The 18,201-nt window shown below is 41.8% G+C and overlaps 1 protein-coding gene across 1 annotated transcript in view; it reads left to right on the forward strand.

The window, feature by feature from the left end:
* STK32B (serine/threonine kinase 32B) overlaps positions 1 to 18,201 on the forward strand; it is a 149,777-nt gene that overhangs the window by 115,682 nt on the left and 15,894 nt on the right. Inside the window, exon 8 of the mRNA XM_066574645.1 lies at positions 15,403 to 15,534. Coding sequence (XP_066430742.1) covers positions 15,403 to 15,534 — 132 coding nt within the window. The remainder of the gene's footprint in view (positions 1 to 15,402; positions 15,535 to 18,201) is intronic.

Consider the following 18,201-nt stretch of genomic DNA (forward strand, 5'->3'; position numbering starts at 1 on the left):
CCATCCATGCTCCTCTGGGAAATTTATGCAAATGGGAAGATGGAACAATTGCTCATCAGCACCGCCTATTAGAAGGCAGCACTGCCGTAACTATAGAGGATGCAGGGGATGCGGTTGCACCTGGGCCTAGGAGCCTTAGGGGGCCCAAAAGGCTCTCTTTTCCATTTACGAAGCCCAGTACTATGAATACAGCATTATAGTTGGGGGCCCTGTTACAGATTTTGCATTGGGACCCAGGAGCTTCAAGTTACCTCTGGAAGTTGCCTCTGGAAGGCAGCATTCCTACAAGTCATTGTCAGACTTTTTAACAAGTCTTGTAACAGTCACTGGGAATACAAGCCAAAATCAGAGTCTTTTACATGGTTATCTTTTTCTTCTGGAGAAGACTCTGGCTTTGGCTTATATTCCCAGTCATTGTTACAAGGCTTGTTAATAGGTCTTGCAGAAATGCTGCCTTCCAATAAGTGGCACTGTCGAGGCATTGTTTCATCTTCCTATGAATTGTGATAAAGCCCCATAGTTACATTTTATGCCCCTGATTATTGGATGTGATCATATTCGACTTTTCCTATAAGATGCCAGTTCTTGACAAACCTGACCATGACATACAGTATATTGCTTGAAAACCACTGATTCCTTAGCAGTTTCTCACCTGTATATTCCCAATTCCCAAGTGGATCATGAAGGGTATAGTTTCTCCTTAAGGAGAGCACCTAGTAGGTGTGAGAAGACTTTTATGGCCATCCGTGCTCTTCTGGGAAATATGCAAATGGAAGATCAAACAATGCCTCTACAGCACCTCCTATTGGCCGGCAGCATTCCTGCAAATCAATGTCAGATTCTTTAACAAACCTTGTAACAATGGCTGAAAATATAAGCAAAAGCTAGAGTCTTCTCTAGAAGGAATAGATAAGCCCAAAATAGTTGTCTGTACATGGATATCCTTTCCTTCTGGAGAAGACTCTGGCTTTGGCTTATATTCCCAGTCATTGCTACAAGGCCTGTTAAAAGGCTGCATATTGACTTGCAGGAACTCTACCTTCGAATAGGTGACTCTATAAAGGCATTGTTCCATCTTTTAATTTGCTTAAATCTATAAACTGCACCCCTACCTCAACAGTGAGTTACAGATATAGAAAAGTTAAAGGGGTTGTCCAAGCTAAAATATTTTTTTTCACAAAAGGGTCCTCCAGTGTGTAAGCATTATAAAGAGCTCATTGTTCCCCGACGGTGGCTCCAGGTCCCCTCATTGATGTCATGTTCATGATGTTCCATAAAAAGGCTGCTGCAGCCAATGACAGAGCTCAGTGATCATCACTACACTCTGTCATTGGCTGTACCAATAGGTTTACACCACAGGCTTCCTACAGCCTGTAAACAACACAGCACAGCGGAACCCTGGCGCAGCAGTGGGGCTCTTGTGCAGAGCAAGGAGCGGGCAGTATGATGTCTGTGAGCTCTTTATTATGTTTATGCAATATGGGACACATTTGTAAAACAAAAACATTTTGTCTCGGACAAACCTTTTGACCTGTCTGTGATAACTTTCTGCCACAAGTTATCTTATCTTAGGCTGCATTCCCACGAACGTATATCGGCTCGGTTTTCACGCCGCGCCGATATACGTCGTCTTCATGTGCAGGGGGGGAGGATGGAAGAGCCAGGAGCAGGAACTGAGCTCACGCCCCCTCTCTGCCTCCTCTCCGCCCCTCTGCACTATTTGCAATGGGGAGAGGCGGAACAGGGGCGGGGCTAATTCTCAGAACTTAGCCCCGCCTCCTTTCATTGCAAATAGTGCAGAGGGGTGGAGAGGAGGCAGAGAGGGGGCGGGAGCTCAGTTCCTGCTCCTGGCTCTTCCATCCTCCCCCCCCCCTTGCACATGAGGATGACATATATCGGCTCGGCGTGAAAACCGAGCCGATATACGTTCGTGGGAATGCAGCCTTAAGCATTAAATCCAATTGCTCTTAACACAACAAAACCTATGGTAAAACAATTAAAGGGGAAACAAATTGTAGCACAGAAAGTTCTCATAATAAGTTAAAAGTCAAGCTAAACTTTGCTACATCTGCCGACATCCGTCCATCCTGCTGTACCCATGATACAGATAATTTTTTTGTAACCCTTGTTATATCTCAAAAACTCTCTGCCCTTTTATAAAATTGTAACTTCAGAGTTTTCCCTATTTCCCCACAAACCTCGCTCTGGTGAAATTTAAGCAGATGTATCCTTTAAAAGTGTCACAGTAGAGACATCTATCTTTGTTATGTGATCATATAAACTTCCAGGTCTTCTATTATATAATGCCAAAACCAGATGAAGTGATTACAAGAGTGGAAATGTAACTTATAGTAGATGTCAGTGAGACAGACTGAAGGTTATGCATATTGCATTGCTACATTTTAATAGAAAATGCCATAATGTCAGCCGAAGGATCCTGACAAGTAAGAAAGGAATCAAGCAATTCAAAAAGAACAGGCGAAGGGTAATGTAACTCTATTTGTAAAATGCTTATCCGGATTTAAAATCGAAGCCCACAAGTCCACCATCCAATAATCATATAGTTTGTTGTTCTGTCCCTAATTATTCAAGTAAATGCAATTAATTAAATTAATTAATTCATTCATTAATGCAATGGAATGACTTCAAAGACTGCATACATCTTTGGGGGCATTGTTTTCCACTTACATGCATGTACTTGAGGGCTCTTTCACACGAGCGCATATAGACCGCTGTTTACACGGCTAGCCGATATACCCTACGATGTGAGGCGTAAAAACTCGTGAACGGGTGCACAAATCTAATGCCTGTGCGCCCGTTCAGATAGCATGGGCCCTGGCGCATATGTGTTGAGGCAGCCATGCCGTGGCCCTTCGCTCCCCCTCTCCGTCTCACCTTCGCTCTCCTGCTTGCTAGCTGTTTGCAATGGGAAGGGGTGGGGTGGAGCTAAGCTCCCGCCCCTTGACCGCAGCCAGCAATGGGAGGTGGCGGGACGGGGCGGTGATTACCTCCACCCCAATCCAGCCCCCTCCCATTGCAATCAGCCTCAGGGGACAAAAGAAGAGGGAGGAATTTTAGCAGTTGCGCTGCCAAACTCCCTATCACCTTCCTTCTCCGGCCGCTGTCATTGGCTCCCATAGGACAGTTTAGGTCTATAGCGTATCATAGCGTATAGCGGCCTTAGGGCTCTTTCACACAAGCATATATCGGCCCGCCGTTTTCACGGTCGGCTGATATACGCTATGATCTGATGCATTGGATTCCAATGCATCAGATCACATGGCCGTAATCCCGTGACGTAAAAGCGCCCGGCTGGCCAATATAGCACCGGGTGTTTTTAAGGTTAGGCCCAAAAGATAGTCCTTAACTATCCCAGCGTTGGACACAGCATTGGACACAGCTAAACTCCCTCCCTTTGCCTTTTTTTCAGCTCCCATAGAAGTCTATGGGAGCCTCCAGCATATCTCGACAGAAGGTAGGGCAAGACCTATTTTTTCATGCGCCGTATAAAATCAGTCACCGTTTTCGGTCAGTGATGTCCTGTTTTTCCTGTAACATTTTTTTTTTATGTTCCTAAAAATGGCTCATCTGAATGTATACATTGATATCCAATGCTTTAGATGGTTGCGATTTATTAACGTGGCTAAATTAGCTACGTATTTACAGTTGTGTGAATAAGGCCTTCTATGGTATGTAATTAATCAGCACCGAATTTTAGACGTATTTGGACATTCATCCTAGAGTCTTTATTGCATATACTTAGTTGCACTAACCCTTTATTTCTTAACAGGGTATTCCCAGCTCAACTTTTATGGCACACACAAAAGTCTGATAGGTGGGGATCCAAGAGATGGCCCCCACTGTTCTTCGCCTGGCTATATGTGGGGGTGGTCGGGAATTATAGAAACACCGGAGCATGCTGCGCTATGTTCGGTGTATTTGTTTCCATACTCCCAGCAACCTCGTACACAGCAGTGTTCCCATTGTGGCTATATTTGGCTGAGATGACAACACCTCTTTAACTTAAAAGAGTATACCCAATTTGGCAAGTTATACTCAATTCAAAGGATAAGGGCTAACTTGCAAATTGGTGGGGGTCCGATCTCTGGGACCCCCACCAATTTCAGAAAAATTGCCCTTTGCATGTCTTGATATTTGGACCACAGTGGTCATGTATATACACCACCAGCCCCAACCGATAGCCGCAGATCAGTAAGTCATTTTACAGAAATGGCATTATTTTGGAACTTTTGCATAGGCCAGTAACATCTAGCCATATTTATTATTGCCTGTGGAAGCTTGCATTTGATGGACCAGAGTGAAAGAATTAAAGGGGTTGTACCAGAAATGCAAATTATCCCCTATCCAAAATAGTGCCACACCTATAAACAGATTTTATAGGGGATTGCAACTCAGCCACCTTCAACTCATTGGAGCTGAGCTGAAATACTAGACACACCCCTGGACAGGTGTGGCGCTATTTTTGGAAAGAAAAACTCCATGTTTTTTATAATTCAATAGAACTTCTTTAAAAATATTGTTTAATTATTTTTTATGAATACTTCTATTATTTTAAGTTCTTTGCAAGTGCAGAAAGCCAGAGTTATTATTTGGAAAGGGGTAGACAACCCATGTAAAGAATAATAAAAATCCGGACTATGTCGTAGAGAAATATTCCCATATTCTACCCATTTGGGTGATAATTAAAAGTAAATGAAGTAATTGGAAATGCAGAAACCCTTTAGAATGACACATAGATAATCCTGCGGAGACCAAAGGAGAACCAATAAATGTTCTCTAATGAGACAGACATTTTAATTTCAATACTGAGCTTTCTAAGACTTGAATGTTCAGGAGTCCTCATTGGGCATAATTATCTTTCAATGGGCATATCTGTAATAGCTCATTTAAATGCACATAAAAGACTATTAGATGTTGGAGGTTAATATAAGAACTTTTAATGATATATTTGGAAGTATAATACAAATGTAGTTATATCAGCAGATTTCTTGCATTATGTATAGGACTTTATAGAATACCCTTTACCTGACATAGAGAAGCAGAATTTTTAAAGGGAAGGTCACATCTGAAAATTACCTATTGTATAAATCGTTAAGAAGTTTTAAGGTTAAAAATACTTTTTGAAAATTTTTGGTGATCATCTTTTCAAATTTTCTGTGGCATAGTCTATATCTTAAGATAATCCTAATATCTGGAAGTCTCCACACTAAGCCTAATTTTATATATATATTTAATGATCGAATGAGCACCAAATCAAAAACGGGTTGGTCCACCTTTTTAGGCGATCACAGCCTTTAGATGCTGGGGAACAGGTTCCACAAGTCGGCAACATCCCCCATGCTCAACTTGACCCATGTCTGCTGCAGCAACTCGATCAGTTGGTGCACATTTGCAGAAAAGTGGGAGAAAATCTTACAGCATATCCCAAACGTGTTCAATTAAGTTACAGTCCTGTGAATTCAGGATCCAAGACAGTGTGGAGAATGTATTGTCATATTCCTCCAACCACTCTTTAGTGATCTGAGTTCAAATGGCACAGAGCATTTTCCTGTTAAAAAGTAGCACTGTGGTCAGGAAAGACTTTCTGAAGATATGGGTGCAGATAGTCAGCTAACAGAACCCTGTAGCTTTCACCATTGAAGGATTCTGGTATGATGACCAACGGTCCTAGGCCATGCCAGGAAAACACTCCTCAGACCATAGTCAACCTGTTGAACCCCAATGGTTCAACCATAGGATATGGCTTCATGTTGTTTACACTAGATACGGACTCAGCCATCCTTATGGTTCAGCAGGATACAAAATTCATCACACCAGATGATCTTTTGCCATGTGTCCATTATCCATTGATATCTTACCCGAAACCATGCGAAGCATTGTTGGCGATGACGCGAGATCATCAGTGGCACCTTTGTTGGTCTTCAGCTATTAAACGCCAGTCAATGCAAATTACACAATATGGTCATTGTGAAAATTTGTCTAACTTCCACGCTGTTTCACTGCTGGGTCAGTTGGTCCACTGTGGCACATCTTTGCTGAGATATCAGATCTGCCACCCAATGCTCGCCTGTAGGATCAAACACACGTGGCCTGCCATTGTGTGACTTTCTGTCAAATGTCTGTCCAGGATTTGACCAGTCTTGGTACATTCTTGATACCGTGGTTTGGGATCAGGAAACGGTTTCAGAAATCCTGGTGCACACCTCCAGGCACCAACAATCTGCCCATGGTCAAAGTCACTCAAATCACCACGTTTACCCATGACTCCCAAATGTTGCCATCTGTTGAAGCCGAGGAAAGGTCAGCACATTATCTGATAGCAGATTGTAATGTAGCTGATCATAAGATGTGTGTATGTGTGTGTGTATATATATATATACATATATATATATAGTTAGTGGACTAAGAAAATCTACTGTCAGAAAAAAAAGCAGATAAGAAAAATGAAATATGTTTCACTATATACCGTAATTTTGATTAGTAAACAAAAATATAGGTGATACATTTCTCTTAACCCCTTGAGTGGCACGCCCGGAAATTTTCCGGGACGAGCTCCACTGCCGATAGTGATATAGCCCGGAAGATTTCCGGGCTATGTATCACTATGGGAGCTGCAGAGCACAATGCCACAAGCTGTGACATTGTGCTCTGCCTGCACAGACCCACAGAGAACAAAGCACGGACTTTGAAAAACCAGCAGAAGATATTGCCGATATGCCGGCAATCTCCTGCTTCTAATGTCCTGCTTTGTTTACAGGTTGCCATAGAGACCATCGGCTTGTCAGAAGCAAGCGATGGTCTCTGTGGCAGGGAGAGCTGGTGCTTGGCTGTCAGAGGACAGCTAGGTACCAGCTCTTACAGCAGAGATCAGAGAAAACCTCTGATCTCTGCTGTGTTAACCCTTTACATGCTGCAGTCTATGTGACTGCAGCATGTAAAGGGCTGTCACTGCAGCATGTAAAGGGCTGTCACCATCAGATCCCCGGAAAGTGATCAGGGGGTCCTGATGGGTCCCTGTGGAAGTCCCCTAAAGGGACAAAAAAAAGTTAAAAAAAATAAATAAAAGTAAAAAAATTATAAAAAAAATAAAAATAAAAACACTTGTCTCCCTTTACTTTGTAAAAAATGTAAAATAAAATCACACATGTGGTATCCCTGTGTCGTAATGACCCAGAGAAGGAAGTTGGTACATTATTTAACCCCTTAATGACATGGCCCCTTTTTTTCTTTTTTCCCCATTTCTTTTTTTCCTCCCCGAAACATAAAACCTGTATAAACTTGGTATCGCCAGAATCAGGCTGACTCAGAGAATAATGTTATCACATTATTTATTCCGCATACTGAATGCCGTAAAAATGAAATCCAAAAAACAAATGGCAGAATTTCTATTTTTCCCCCCAATCTCCCTACAAATGTTTTTACAAAAGTTATGCAATAGATTATATATACCCAAAAATGATGCCATCAAAAAGTACAACTTGTTCCGCAAAAAGCAAGCCCTCATATGGCTGTGTCAATGGAAAAATGAAAAAGTTATGGCTCTTGGAACGCAACTGCAAAATTAGTTGAAATTCAATGATTAGACCATTTAAAAAACCTGCCCTGGTGGGCACGACAGGGTGGTAGGAAACCCGCCACTCAAGGGGTTAAATGGGTGTTTCCAAGTGCCTTGTTGCCCACAATAAAGAGAGCAAGATTTCCCTGTCACGGTAGCGGATGTGGATCTGCTGTACCTGTAAACTATTTTCATTTAGAGCTAGATCTAAGGGCTGTACCTGAGGATTTACAGTTTTCATCTTTTAACCCCACCAACTGCGTTCTAGTCATTGCTGTAGGGAACTCTAGAACATTGCCCCAGAAATAGTCTCGGTTAAGAAGCAGCTGACGCAACTTGGTCAGGAATTCCATAATGCAGCATCAGAGCATGTAGATAGAGATGTAGTCATAGATATGAGTCGGGGACAGGACTGACGAGAATCTTGTAGAACATATCAGTAGATGTAGACTGACACGTAGTTAAGAAATAGAACCAAGATCAGGGCAGGCAAATATCTTGGGTGGTCAAAAAGCAGACTAAGGGTCAGAGCAGGCAGCAGGCATAAGAATCATGGTCAAAGAGCAAATCGAAGCTGGGATAGGCGAAACAGGGAAATCTGTGTAGGACAAGCACAAGTCCGAACCAGAAGATCATAAGGATGGCGCCTGAAGAATTAATCTCTTCCTTTGCCCAGGCAGACATTAATTTCTCAGGCACCATGTAGTGTGGCATGGTGCCTTAAATAGACTGGAGCTTATCAGAATTGGTTGGCTACTGGAAAGCTAGGTGCAAGCGCTGGCTCAATGAAAGGTGGGCTGGGCTCATGCGCACACCCTTCGTACAGAAGAATCGCAATCAGAGTGCGGGCTCGCGCAAACTTGTGGTGCATGGCGTCGGTCATGGCCAATGGCAAGAAGAGGTAAAAGATGCCGTTGTACAGCCCCCTGTACTACTCACTTTACCTACTTTCTACATGTACTTCTTATAATATGCCTGCTGTTTTACTGGGTAATTTCTGGTAGTTCTGTTGGTTGATATCCATCTAGGAAACCCCTCCTAAGTTTGCCATAGTGTTATAGGTGCCCTCTCCAGAGAAGGCAGCCACTTTCACTGCAGAGTGGATAGTACAGAAAAGTAAGTATAATGAAAACAAAGATCTGGTACCGTGTTAGCCAGTAGAGCAAAATGTGATTGTTCTCAGCAAGAGAAACCACGTAATCTTGTAGATATGATACCTTTTAATGGCTAACAAAAATACATGATGTAATAATAGCGAGCTTTCGTACCAACGCAGGGTACTTCTTCCGGCTTAAATGGATTGGATCTGAAGAGGCATGCATATTTATACACACTTATAACATACATACTTATGACAAGGCACAGATATGGATGTGATTGGTTCGCACTTAAAAGGAATTCTGCAAACCAGAAAACAAACTTTTTTTGTCTAGGCACTGATAGCGGAGTGAAAGTTTTATGGTCTCTAAATTACTGTTGGAGGGGGGGGGGAAAGGTCAACAGGCTCGAATTGTTATAAGAGATACACAAACATTTTTAGCTAAATACTGATAAGTATTGTGTACCTGATCATGTGCAGTAAATGTCCTGTTGGGGGTCTTTATGTTGGAGAAACAGGACAGAAACTCAAAGCCAGGATGAGATCTCATCGCCACACGATTGAACACAGAAGAAGAGAATTACCTGTGGCCGAACACTTCTCTAACCATGGACATGACATAGGAGATACGAGAGTTTTGATATTGAAGGGTGGTTTCAAGTCACAAAACCACAGAAGAATTTGGGAGTATAAATTGATAACAACCTTTGACACGCTGAATACTGGGTTAAATTATTCCCCAGGATTTATGCGTGAATGGGAAGTGTGAGACTTGATTGCACAGATAAGACCCCCATCAACAGTAATTCAGGGACCATAAACTTTCACTCCCTTATCAGTATTTAGCTAAAAATGTTTGTGTATCTCTTATAACAATTCGAGCCTGTTGACCTTTTCCCCCCCCTCCAACAGTAATTTAGAGACCATAAAACTTTCACTCCGCTATCAGTGCCTAGACAAAAAAAGTTTGTTTTCTGGTTTGCAGAATTCCTTTTAAGTGCGAACCAATCACATCCATATCTGTGCCTTGTCATAAGTATGTATGTTATAAGTGTGTATAAATATGCATGCCTCTTCAGATCCAATCCATTTAAGCCGGAAGAAGTACCCTGCGTTGGTACGAAAGCTCGCTATTATTACATCATGTATTTTTGTTAGCCATTAAAAGGTATCATATCTACAAGATTACGTGGTTTCTCTTGCTGAGAACAATCACAGAAAAGTAAGTGGAGCAACCCAAATTAAGGTAAAAAGGCCATGTAGGTTGTATACTTCGCACAGATGTGTAGGTTTAGCTCTTGAAAGCAGAGAATTTTCTGTATAGCAAGTGCAGCCAACCCCAAGTGACCCTCACAACCTTAAGGTTGGACATGTGGGCAACAAATACCAAAATGGTTAAAATGTTGCGTATAAGGCTCAACCTGGGAATATATAAGAGTACGCAACAATGGGTTTGCTTAACTTATCTGTTTATTGTATAACCAGCACATATACGTGTTTTGAGGCTGTCAAGCCTCTCCCTCAGTATCTTCTGGGGGCATACATCAATGACAGAAAGCAGTGCTCCGATGTCATGCTTGCAGAGGAGTTTAAGCACTTAAAGTACACCGTTCTGTACTCTTACATGTTCCCAGGTTAAGCTTTTAAAAAGACTACTTTTTAACCATTTTGGTACTTTCACTGCAGAGACCAGCCTAAATGTTAGCTTGTGCTGTCTTCTCTTTTTTTTTTTGCATATTCCAGGTATAATTAAAAGAAATGCTCTTGATGTATAAACTGAACATAACCATAGGGTTTAATTGGCCCTGCACATGCCATGCTGTAACATCATGTATTTTTGTTAGTCATTATAAGGTATCATATCTACAAGATTACTCGGTTTCTCTTATTGAGAACAATCACACTTTAAAGTCTAAATGCCATACAGCTACATACACTATGTCACAGTTGACAATCAAAGTCAATAGAGTATTCTTTTCAACACAATTTTTAAAAATAGTATACCAATATATTATTGCCTGAATTTTTTTTGTGTATTCTTTTTTCAAAATGTTGCACTGCCTTATAAGATGCTTGTCATAAGGCTGGAGGGTATAAATAAAAAAAGGTTTGGTACCGTGTTAGCCAGTAGAGCAAACAGTGATTGTTCCCAGCAAGCGAAACCAAGTAATCTTGTAGATATGATACCTTTTAATGGCTAACAAAAATGCATGATGTTATAGCGAGCTTTCCAACCTACGCAGGGTTCTTCCTCAGGCATAATGGAACAAATCTATTGGCGTATTTATATAAAAACATATACACATGATCACATGGGAGGGCACAATGGTGTACTTAATTTGCACTTTGATAAATATCAGGTTTGAAAGCTTGCTGTAACATCATGTATTTTTGTTAGTCATTATAAGGTATCATATCTACAAGATTACTCGGTTTCTCTTATTGAGAACAATCACACTTTAAAGTCTAAATGCCATACAGCTACATACACTATGTCACAGTTGACAATCAAAGTCAATAGAGTATTCTTTTCAACACAATTTTTAAAAATAGTATACCAATATATTATTGCCTGAATTTTTTTTTCATACAAAACTTTCTGATGGTTATGGTGATATGATGTTTAAATTTTTTTTTTACTGTAGTCTGATTTGCATTTTGTTTGTCTCCCAAAACTTCATGTAAAAAACACAATTTTGCAATTTACAATTTTTTTGTACACGTTGCTTAATTATAGTATTTTTGAATGCCTTCTTGTCATTGTCCCTCTTGTATTATTCCTTTTAACATTGCCCAGGCTCCCACTTACTGCCGCATCTCTCAGACACATTACTTCCATATTCTTTTCAGAATAACAATGAAGACAAGCTTCTGCCAGACCAATGTTTTCTGCAGGTCATGCACAAAAGATCCACAAAAATTTGGGAAAAGAAATGGAACTGTAATGTGAATGTAATTTTTACATTTCTGTTTCTTTTCATCAGAGCAAGCAGTTCTGTTAAATTCAGGACAGAAAAATGAAATGTTATTTGTAGAAAGACTTCTGTTCTCAACTTACTGTATATTCTTATTCTGGTTCATTGCAAATTTTTTGTGTGCTTTATATTTTTTACCTTTAGAAAACATTCATAGTAACATAGTAAGGCCAAAAAAAGACATATGTTCCTCCAGTTCAGCCTATTACCGCCGATGTTGATCCAGAGGAAGGCGAAAAAAACCAATGAGGTAGAAGTCAATTTTTCCCCATTTCAACCCAATGTCCATGGACTGGTTTGGTTTGCAGAATCTGTGCAGGTGCAAATCAAGCAGCCCATAGGGAAACATGGGCATCTGCAAATGAAATAAAGTATGCAGATTTGATTTGTGAAGCTTTTGGTCCAGAAAAAAAATCACAGCATGCTCCATTTCAGAGCGGATCCCGCATGGACGGCTTCCACTGAAGTCAATGGAAGCCGTTTGATCTGTGGCCCATCCGCAATTTAATTGGGAAAGCAGGAGTTTAAAAGAAAAAAAAATACTGTGCATGCGTGCCAGCCGACGCTATCGCATGCATCTGCAGACCTGGAAATAGAAGACCCAGACAGCATGTAGAAGACCTGGACTGGTAACCACAGTGTCCTCGGCCGTGGGCAAGGTTGGATTCCGCTGTGGGCTCCTACATGCTGAATCCAATCACCCTGTGGACATAAATTCCTTCCTAACTCCAAGTCTGGCAATTTGATCACCAACCCTCCAATCCCTGGATCACCGACCCTTCTGAAGTTAGAGTGTTAGGGCAGCAGAAATGCAGTCCTAAGTTCTCGCTCATGACCTGAAGGTTGCGAGTTCATTTCCCGCAAGGTTCAGGTAGCCGGCTCAAGGTTGACTCAGCCTTCCATCCTTCCAAGGTTGGTAAAATGAGTACCCAGCTTGCTAGGGGGTAATAAATAAATTATCTGAAAGCGCTGCAGAATAAGTTGGTGCTATACAAATAACAAGCTTTATTTATTTTATTTATTACCCCTCAATATAAGTTCAATAGAAGCTGTCCATATGGAATCTGCTGAAAAATGGAGCATGCTGCAATTTTTCTTCCTCTTGCAGAAATGGCAATTTGTTTCTGCAAGTGTGCAGGAAGAATTGATTTCCCATAGCATACTATGGGCGCTATTTGCTGTGGGTCCGTGGAGCGTACACCCGCCGTGGATTCCGTAGCCGATATCCGTCCGTGGGCAGAAACCCTTAACTATAAATAATGTAATTGCCTTTTGTCTCTGCAGCTTATATATACAGAATATTCTCATTAAATGCAAGACAAGTGATATTTTACTCCTCCAATGTTTTTCCGTAATAAATCATTATCAGTAATTCAAGAAGAATAGGAGGACAGATATGTCCAACAGTAGGACAGCTCAAATGAAGAGAAATCTTCCTATTCTCCTTCATACTGGACTGATATTGAGAGTGTGTGATCTATGAAAGAAACCTCCTATAGGATACTATGATGGGGCTGGGAACATTGTAAAATGTAATTGTACACTTAATGGTGAATTGGGCCTATGGCATTCAAAGGGTGTTTTTTTTCCTTCTTCTCGATCAATTGGGGTTTTTGTGTATAAAAGTTTGAACTTGGTAGACTTAGCTTTTTTTCAGCCCACTAGCTACAGAACTATGTCAGAAGTCGATAGAGGTAAATGGAACATGGTGGGTGTACAGTGGATGTTCAAAAATAAATTTCCATCCTTTTGTGAGCCACGCTTACTAAACCCAAGGGAAAGAAACCCTGGAGTGTAGGAAAGGATCAAAAGTACAACTACTGAGGCTTATGAAAAACAAAAATATACACAGCTACTTAGTAATGGTGCTCATGCTGTGCGTTTCATCAGCCTTCGGGAATCTTCATCAGGCAAGGATCCAATATGAACACTTGTCTCATTTATCAGAGCTTGCTTCAGGGTCAACGGAACAACATCTTAGTGCATCCTAAACACAAACTCTTATATCTCCATCGAAACACATTTGCATCTTTACATAAAATGAATGATTTACTAATCGTACTAAAGAACTGAATGATAGTTCTTTCTAGAAATAAACCTCTAAAGTAGACCAGCAATTAATTACAGTGCAACAATATGATATTATCAAAGAAAGTTTCTGGCTGAAGAAGACCAAATTACCATATGGTAACGCCATTGGAGACTCCATTATAAACGGGCTGAACCTACTGGTCCTTTGTGTTGAACATCCTTACTTTGACTTCAGAGCTAACATTAGGGAACTTTTGTATTCTGTAGGTGAGTCCTCTGTGTGTTTCCTTCAATTCGGAGCTGTGTGTTTCCAGGTTCTTCTTACTTGTCAATCTGATTCTGCCAGCCCATCAGTCAGTCTGTCTCTCTATGAATGAATGCACTCGGCACGCCATATGAATCTACTCAGCTCTGCAGACCCTGCCAATTATTATGGAGTTCTCCTACTGTGTGTTTCACACTGGTCTCTGTCTGATTCTGTTCTGATCCGATCACCTGAACCTGTTCTGATATCCTGTATTCATCTGTTCTGTGTTTGTATCTGAAACCCTATGTTCTGGTTCCTGCATCCTTACTGCCTTCTTGTTTTATCTTTTAATCCTATACCTTGGAACTTGGGGTGTATCCTGTACCCCATACACTTTAGCCTTCCCCAGAGTTCCAAAGATAAACCTACCATGACCTCACTACTGCAGAATACTGATTGCATGATCATCTTCATGGTGGTAGTTCTTGTTTTGTGGACTCAGCTGTTTCCCGCATATACCTGAATACTGACCCTGGCTTATCTGACTACCTATTTGCCTGCCGTCTTCTACCTTGTAGTCCTCCTGTTTCTGACTATGATTCTTGTTTTGTTTGACTCTGTTGCCTATTCGCTCTACTGACCAGCAGCTACTCTGCGGACGCAACCCGGAAATCCCAGCAGCTAAATACCACATCCCGGTTGGAGGGGTTAAAAAGGGAAAACTTGTCGTGTATTAGAGCGGCTAATCAGAGTAGCCAGTGCAAAGCTTGTGGTTGCACATTTGCTGGAAAGACTATTCTTCTCTTAATGGAAACAATGTATAATATTGTCTGTATGATCTTTTCTATCAGAGTTATTTTAACGAGTCCTTATGATATTCATCCCAATAATGAGATGTGTTTTGTGAACCCTATTTCTGTATTGTACCAGCACTGATTATTATAAGCCGTGCAGGTCATTTCAAAGAGGTTGATCGATTACAAATGATTTTCTAATTATAGGTGCAAATTTGTTAAAATAACAAAATCAGGGGTACTTACCTGTCCTTTGTCTTGGCAATTCAATGCTTCAACCCCGTGGTCCTCCCGTTTTTTGTTGTGGAATAGCTACCACCTGACCACTGCAGCCAATCAGAGGGCGCAGTGGTTAAGTACCATTCTCCTGGCAACACCGCTCAGATGCTGGGAGCCATGATGTCTGACTGCTGTGGCCTCTGATTGGTTAAAGTGGTCAGATGGTAGCTATTTCACAACAAAAACCTGAAAGACCGTGGAGCTTCAGCGCTATATCACTAGCGCAGTGGATGGGCAAGTACGGCCGCTTTCGTTATTTTAGCATATTTGCATCTATAATTTCAAGAAACATCAGCCAACTAAGCAACAACTTTAAAGAAAGTTGCAATATATTTTAGGAAATGTGATCCGCAACGAGTGCATTAACACCAGCGCTAAGCATGTGTTTTTATATATGACAGAAAGGAAGACTGAACTGTGACCCAACATTCGAGTTAGAAGAAATGATCCTGGAATCTAAACCTCTCCATAAGAAGAAGAAAAGGCTGGCCAAGTACAAATCTAGGGAGGCATCCAAAGAGAGTTGTCCACTGGTAAGACATGTTCTTTGCTATATATGTGCTATTGGTTTTAATTTAGTTTTTCACATTGCTGAATATTCTTCTGAAAGCTGCCATAGTGGATTTTATCCCGCTGGGATGATCCTCTGGTACATGGGCAATATCAATTCAGTTGGACTACCAGTACATTTGGCACTTCCCTTAGTACTGGACTTAAGGCCCATTTACACTGGACGAATGTCGGGCAAACGATGCCCGACACTTGTCCCGGCATGTACTCGCTTCCGTGTTGCTTCACAGGAGCGAGTATCACTGGCTCGCTCAGCAAGGGGGGCGGTTGGAGGAGATTTCACTCCTCGCTATCCCCTGCCCCTCTCCATTCACTTAATACAGTGGCCGTTCAGTACTGAATGGCTGCTGTTTACACTGAATGATCAGTGATCAGATCATCATACATCGTTTATGCAGCTTAAAATCCTGAACGATGATCGTTCAGTACTGAACAGCTGCTGTGTTAAGTGAATGGAGAGGGGCGGGGGAGAGCGAGGAGTGAAATCGCCTCCAGCCTCTCTGGCCCCCTGCTGGCTGCTCTGTCAGAGAGCCAGCGAAACTCACTCCGGTATAAAAGCACGAGAGCAAGTACAAGCGGGGATGAGTGTCGGGCATCGTTTGCCCGACATTTGTCCATTGTGAATGGGCCTTTAGGTATGTGTGAGGGTATTCTTTTGTGTAGCAAGGCAGAGCACAGTAGATACAATGTGTTTCAAATCAGGACTCAATCTTTCATTAGGTAAGTATACCAGCAGTAAATTTGTACACAATCAAATGTACATACCCACAAATGTGGCAACATACCAAGATACCAACCAAAAAAGAAAAACATGTATTATGCCATATATAAAAAAATATCTGTATTATGATCAAAAAATGCTTATAAAGGAAGAAAAATCTGATGAAAACAACACCCAAAGATTATCTCCAATGCATGAGTACATAAACATACACCTTGTCAGAAATAAATACAAATGCATTACATTCATAGGAATGTAAAGTGCTTGTGCATAATAAATGCCAACATGAGATAATAGCCATAATACAAAACAAAAGTGCAAATCACAATGAAAATAAAGGGAACCTGTCACCAGTGAAACAATACCAGCGCTGCAGTCGTGCCAGCTTCGCCATCCACAGGGCGCTGGAAAGGTGGACTGAGTCGAAAAAAATGCAGCTAATAGAGCTGATCCGGCCCGCAAACCCGACCGCTCGGTTGCATTTAAATGCGGCATGGGAGAATTTCAAACATCAATTGGAGGTATTCTGATATCAACATTTAGAACAAAAGCAGTTCGGGAAAGTGTGCAAGGGCACTATTGCAGCACTGGTATTGTTTCACCAGGGGAAAAAGTGGTGACAGGTTTCGGTTAACCCATGCTGGGGAATCCAGGGTGCAATGTGCGTTTCGGCACAACAGCTTTTGTCTGGGGATCAATCAAGAAGTAGGAGGAACAGTCAATATTTTGGCTTTTGGACTCCTCTCTTCCACTTAATTACAAGTTTATAGGCTTCATAATAATAACAACGTGGCAGAAACAATACAACACTTCACCTCCAGTTGCAGCTCTTGGCACGGATAGGCATAACCAAATAGCAAATCTAATCCACTAACATCTCGTACACAAGTATAAACTATCACTCATATTCCACACTACACATATACTCCACAGACAGTCCTAGAAAACAACACGCACTAATTTTACTATGACAGCCATAGTCACAGACAAAACAATCCACCACAACTGTCATCATACTCATGGACAAGCATAACAAAACCACATCTGTCATAGACATATCCATCCCAAACACTCACAACAATCACAGTACACACACTGAACTCGCACAGGAGGTGAGACGACTTGGAGAATGGATGGGGGTCCTTTTAGTGCCTGTTATCTACAACTGGGGTTGGACTGCACACACTACACAAAAGTCTAGAAACTTTACAGCTAAACAAAAACATATTTATGATGCTGCAGAAAGCAGCTATACTTAGGCCGCCTGCAGACGGGCGGAAATTCCGCGGCGGGATTCCCCGCAGAATTTCCGCCCATACACACCTGCATAGGATTGCATTACAATATGCAATCCTATGCAGACGGCCGCGGTTTGTCTGCGCGAAATCACGCGCAGCAAACAAACCGCCGCATGTTCTAATTCTCGTCACTCAGTGTGTCAGCTGCCCGGCAGCCGGCACATGAAAGAGACGGAGCTGCGGGAGCGGGTGAGTTCTGCGCTGCTCTGTGCAGGCGCTCGGGTCGGCTCCGGCTGCAAGAATTCTCGCAGCCGGAACTGACCCAGACGTTTGCAGGCGGCCTAAATCCATATCACATTATCAGGAAGATTCTAGACCTCGACACACACGCAAACACACAGGTTTCATTTTTGCATTGCTTTGGCCACTCTGCCTTAACCGTTGTCCGGCTTAGCTCTTGGTACTCTGCCTTCACTGTTGTCTGGCTTAGCACTTGGTATTCTGCCTTTCCAAGAGAGGAATATAGAAGGAGAGTAAACAGAGAGGACATAGATTAGGGAAAATGGGAGGCCTCCCTAAAGAGTTGTGCTTAGACATTGAGCGTTGGGAATTAACCTGATTGTCTGGGGTAGAGCAGTCCAGAGAACTGGTGCAGCTCGGGAAAAGTCTTG

This window comes from Eleutherodactylus coqui, chromosome 7 (genome assembly GCF_035609145.1).
Source record: "Eleutherodactylus coqui strain aEleCoq1 chromosome 7, aEleCoq1.hap1, whole genome shotgun sequence".
In the NCBI taxonomy this organism is placed as follows: domain Eukaryota; kingdom Metazoa; phylum Chordata; class Amphibia; order Anura; family Eleutherodactylidae; genus Eleutherodactylus; species Eleutherodactylus coqui.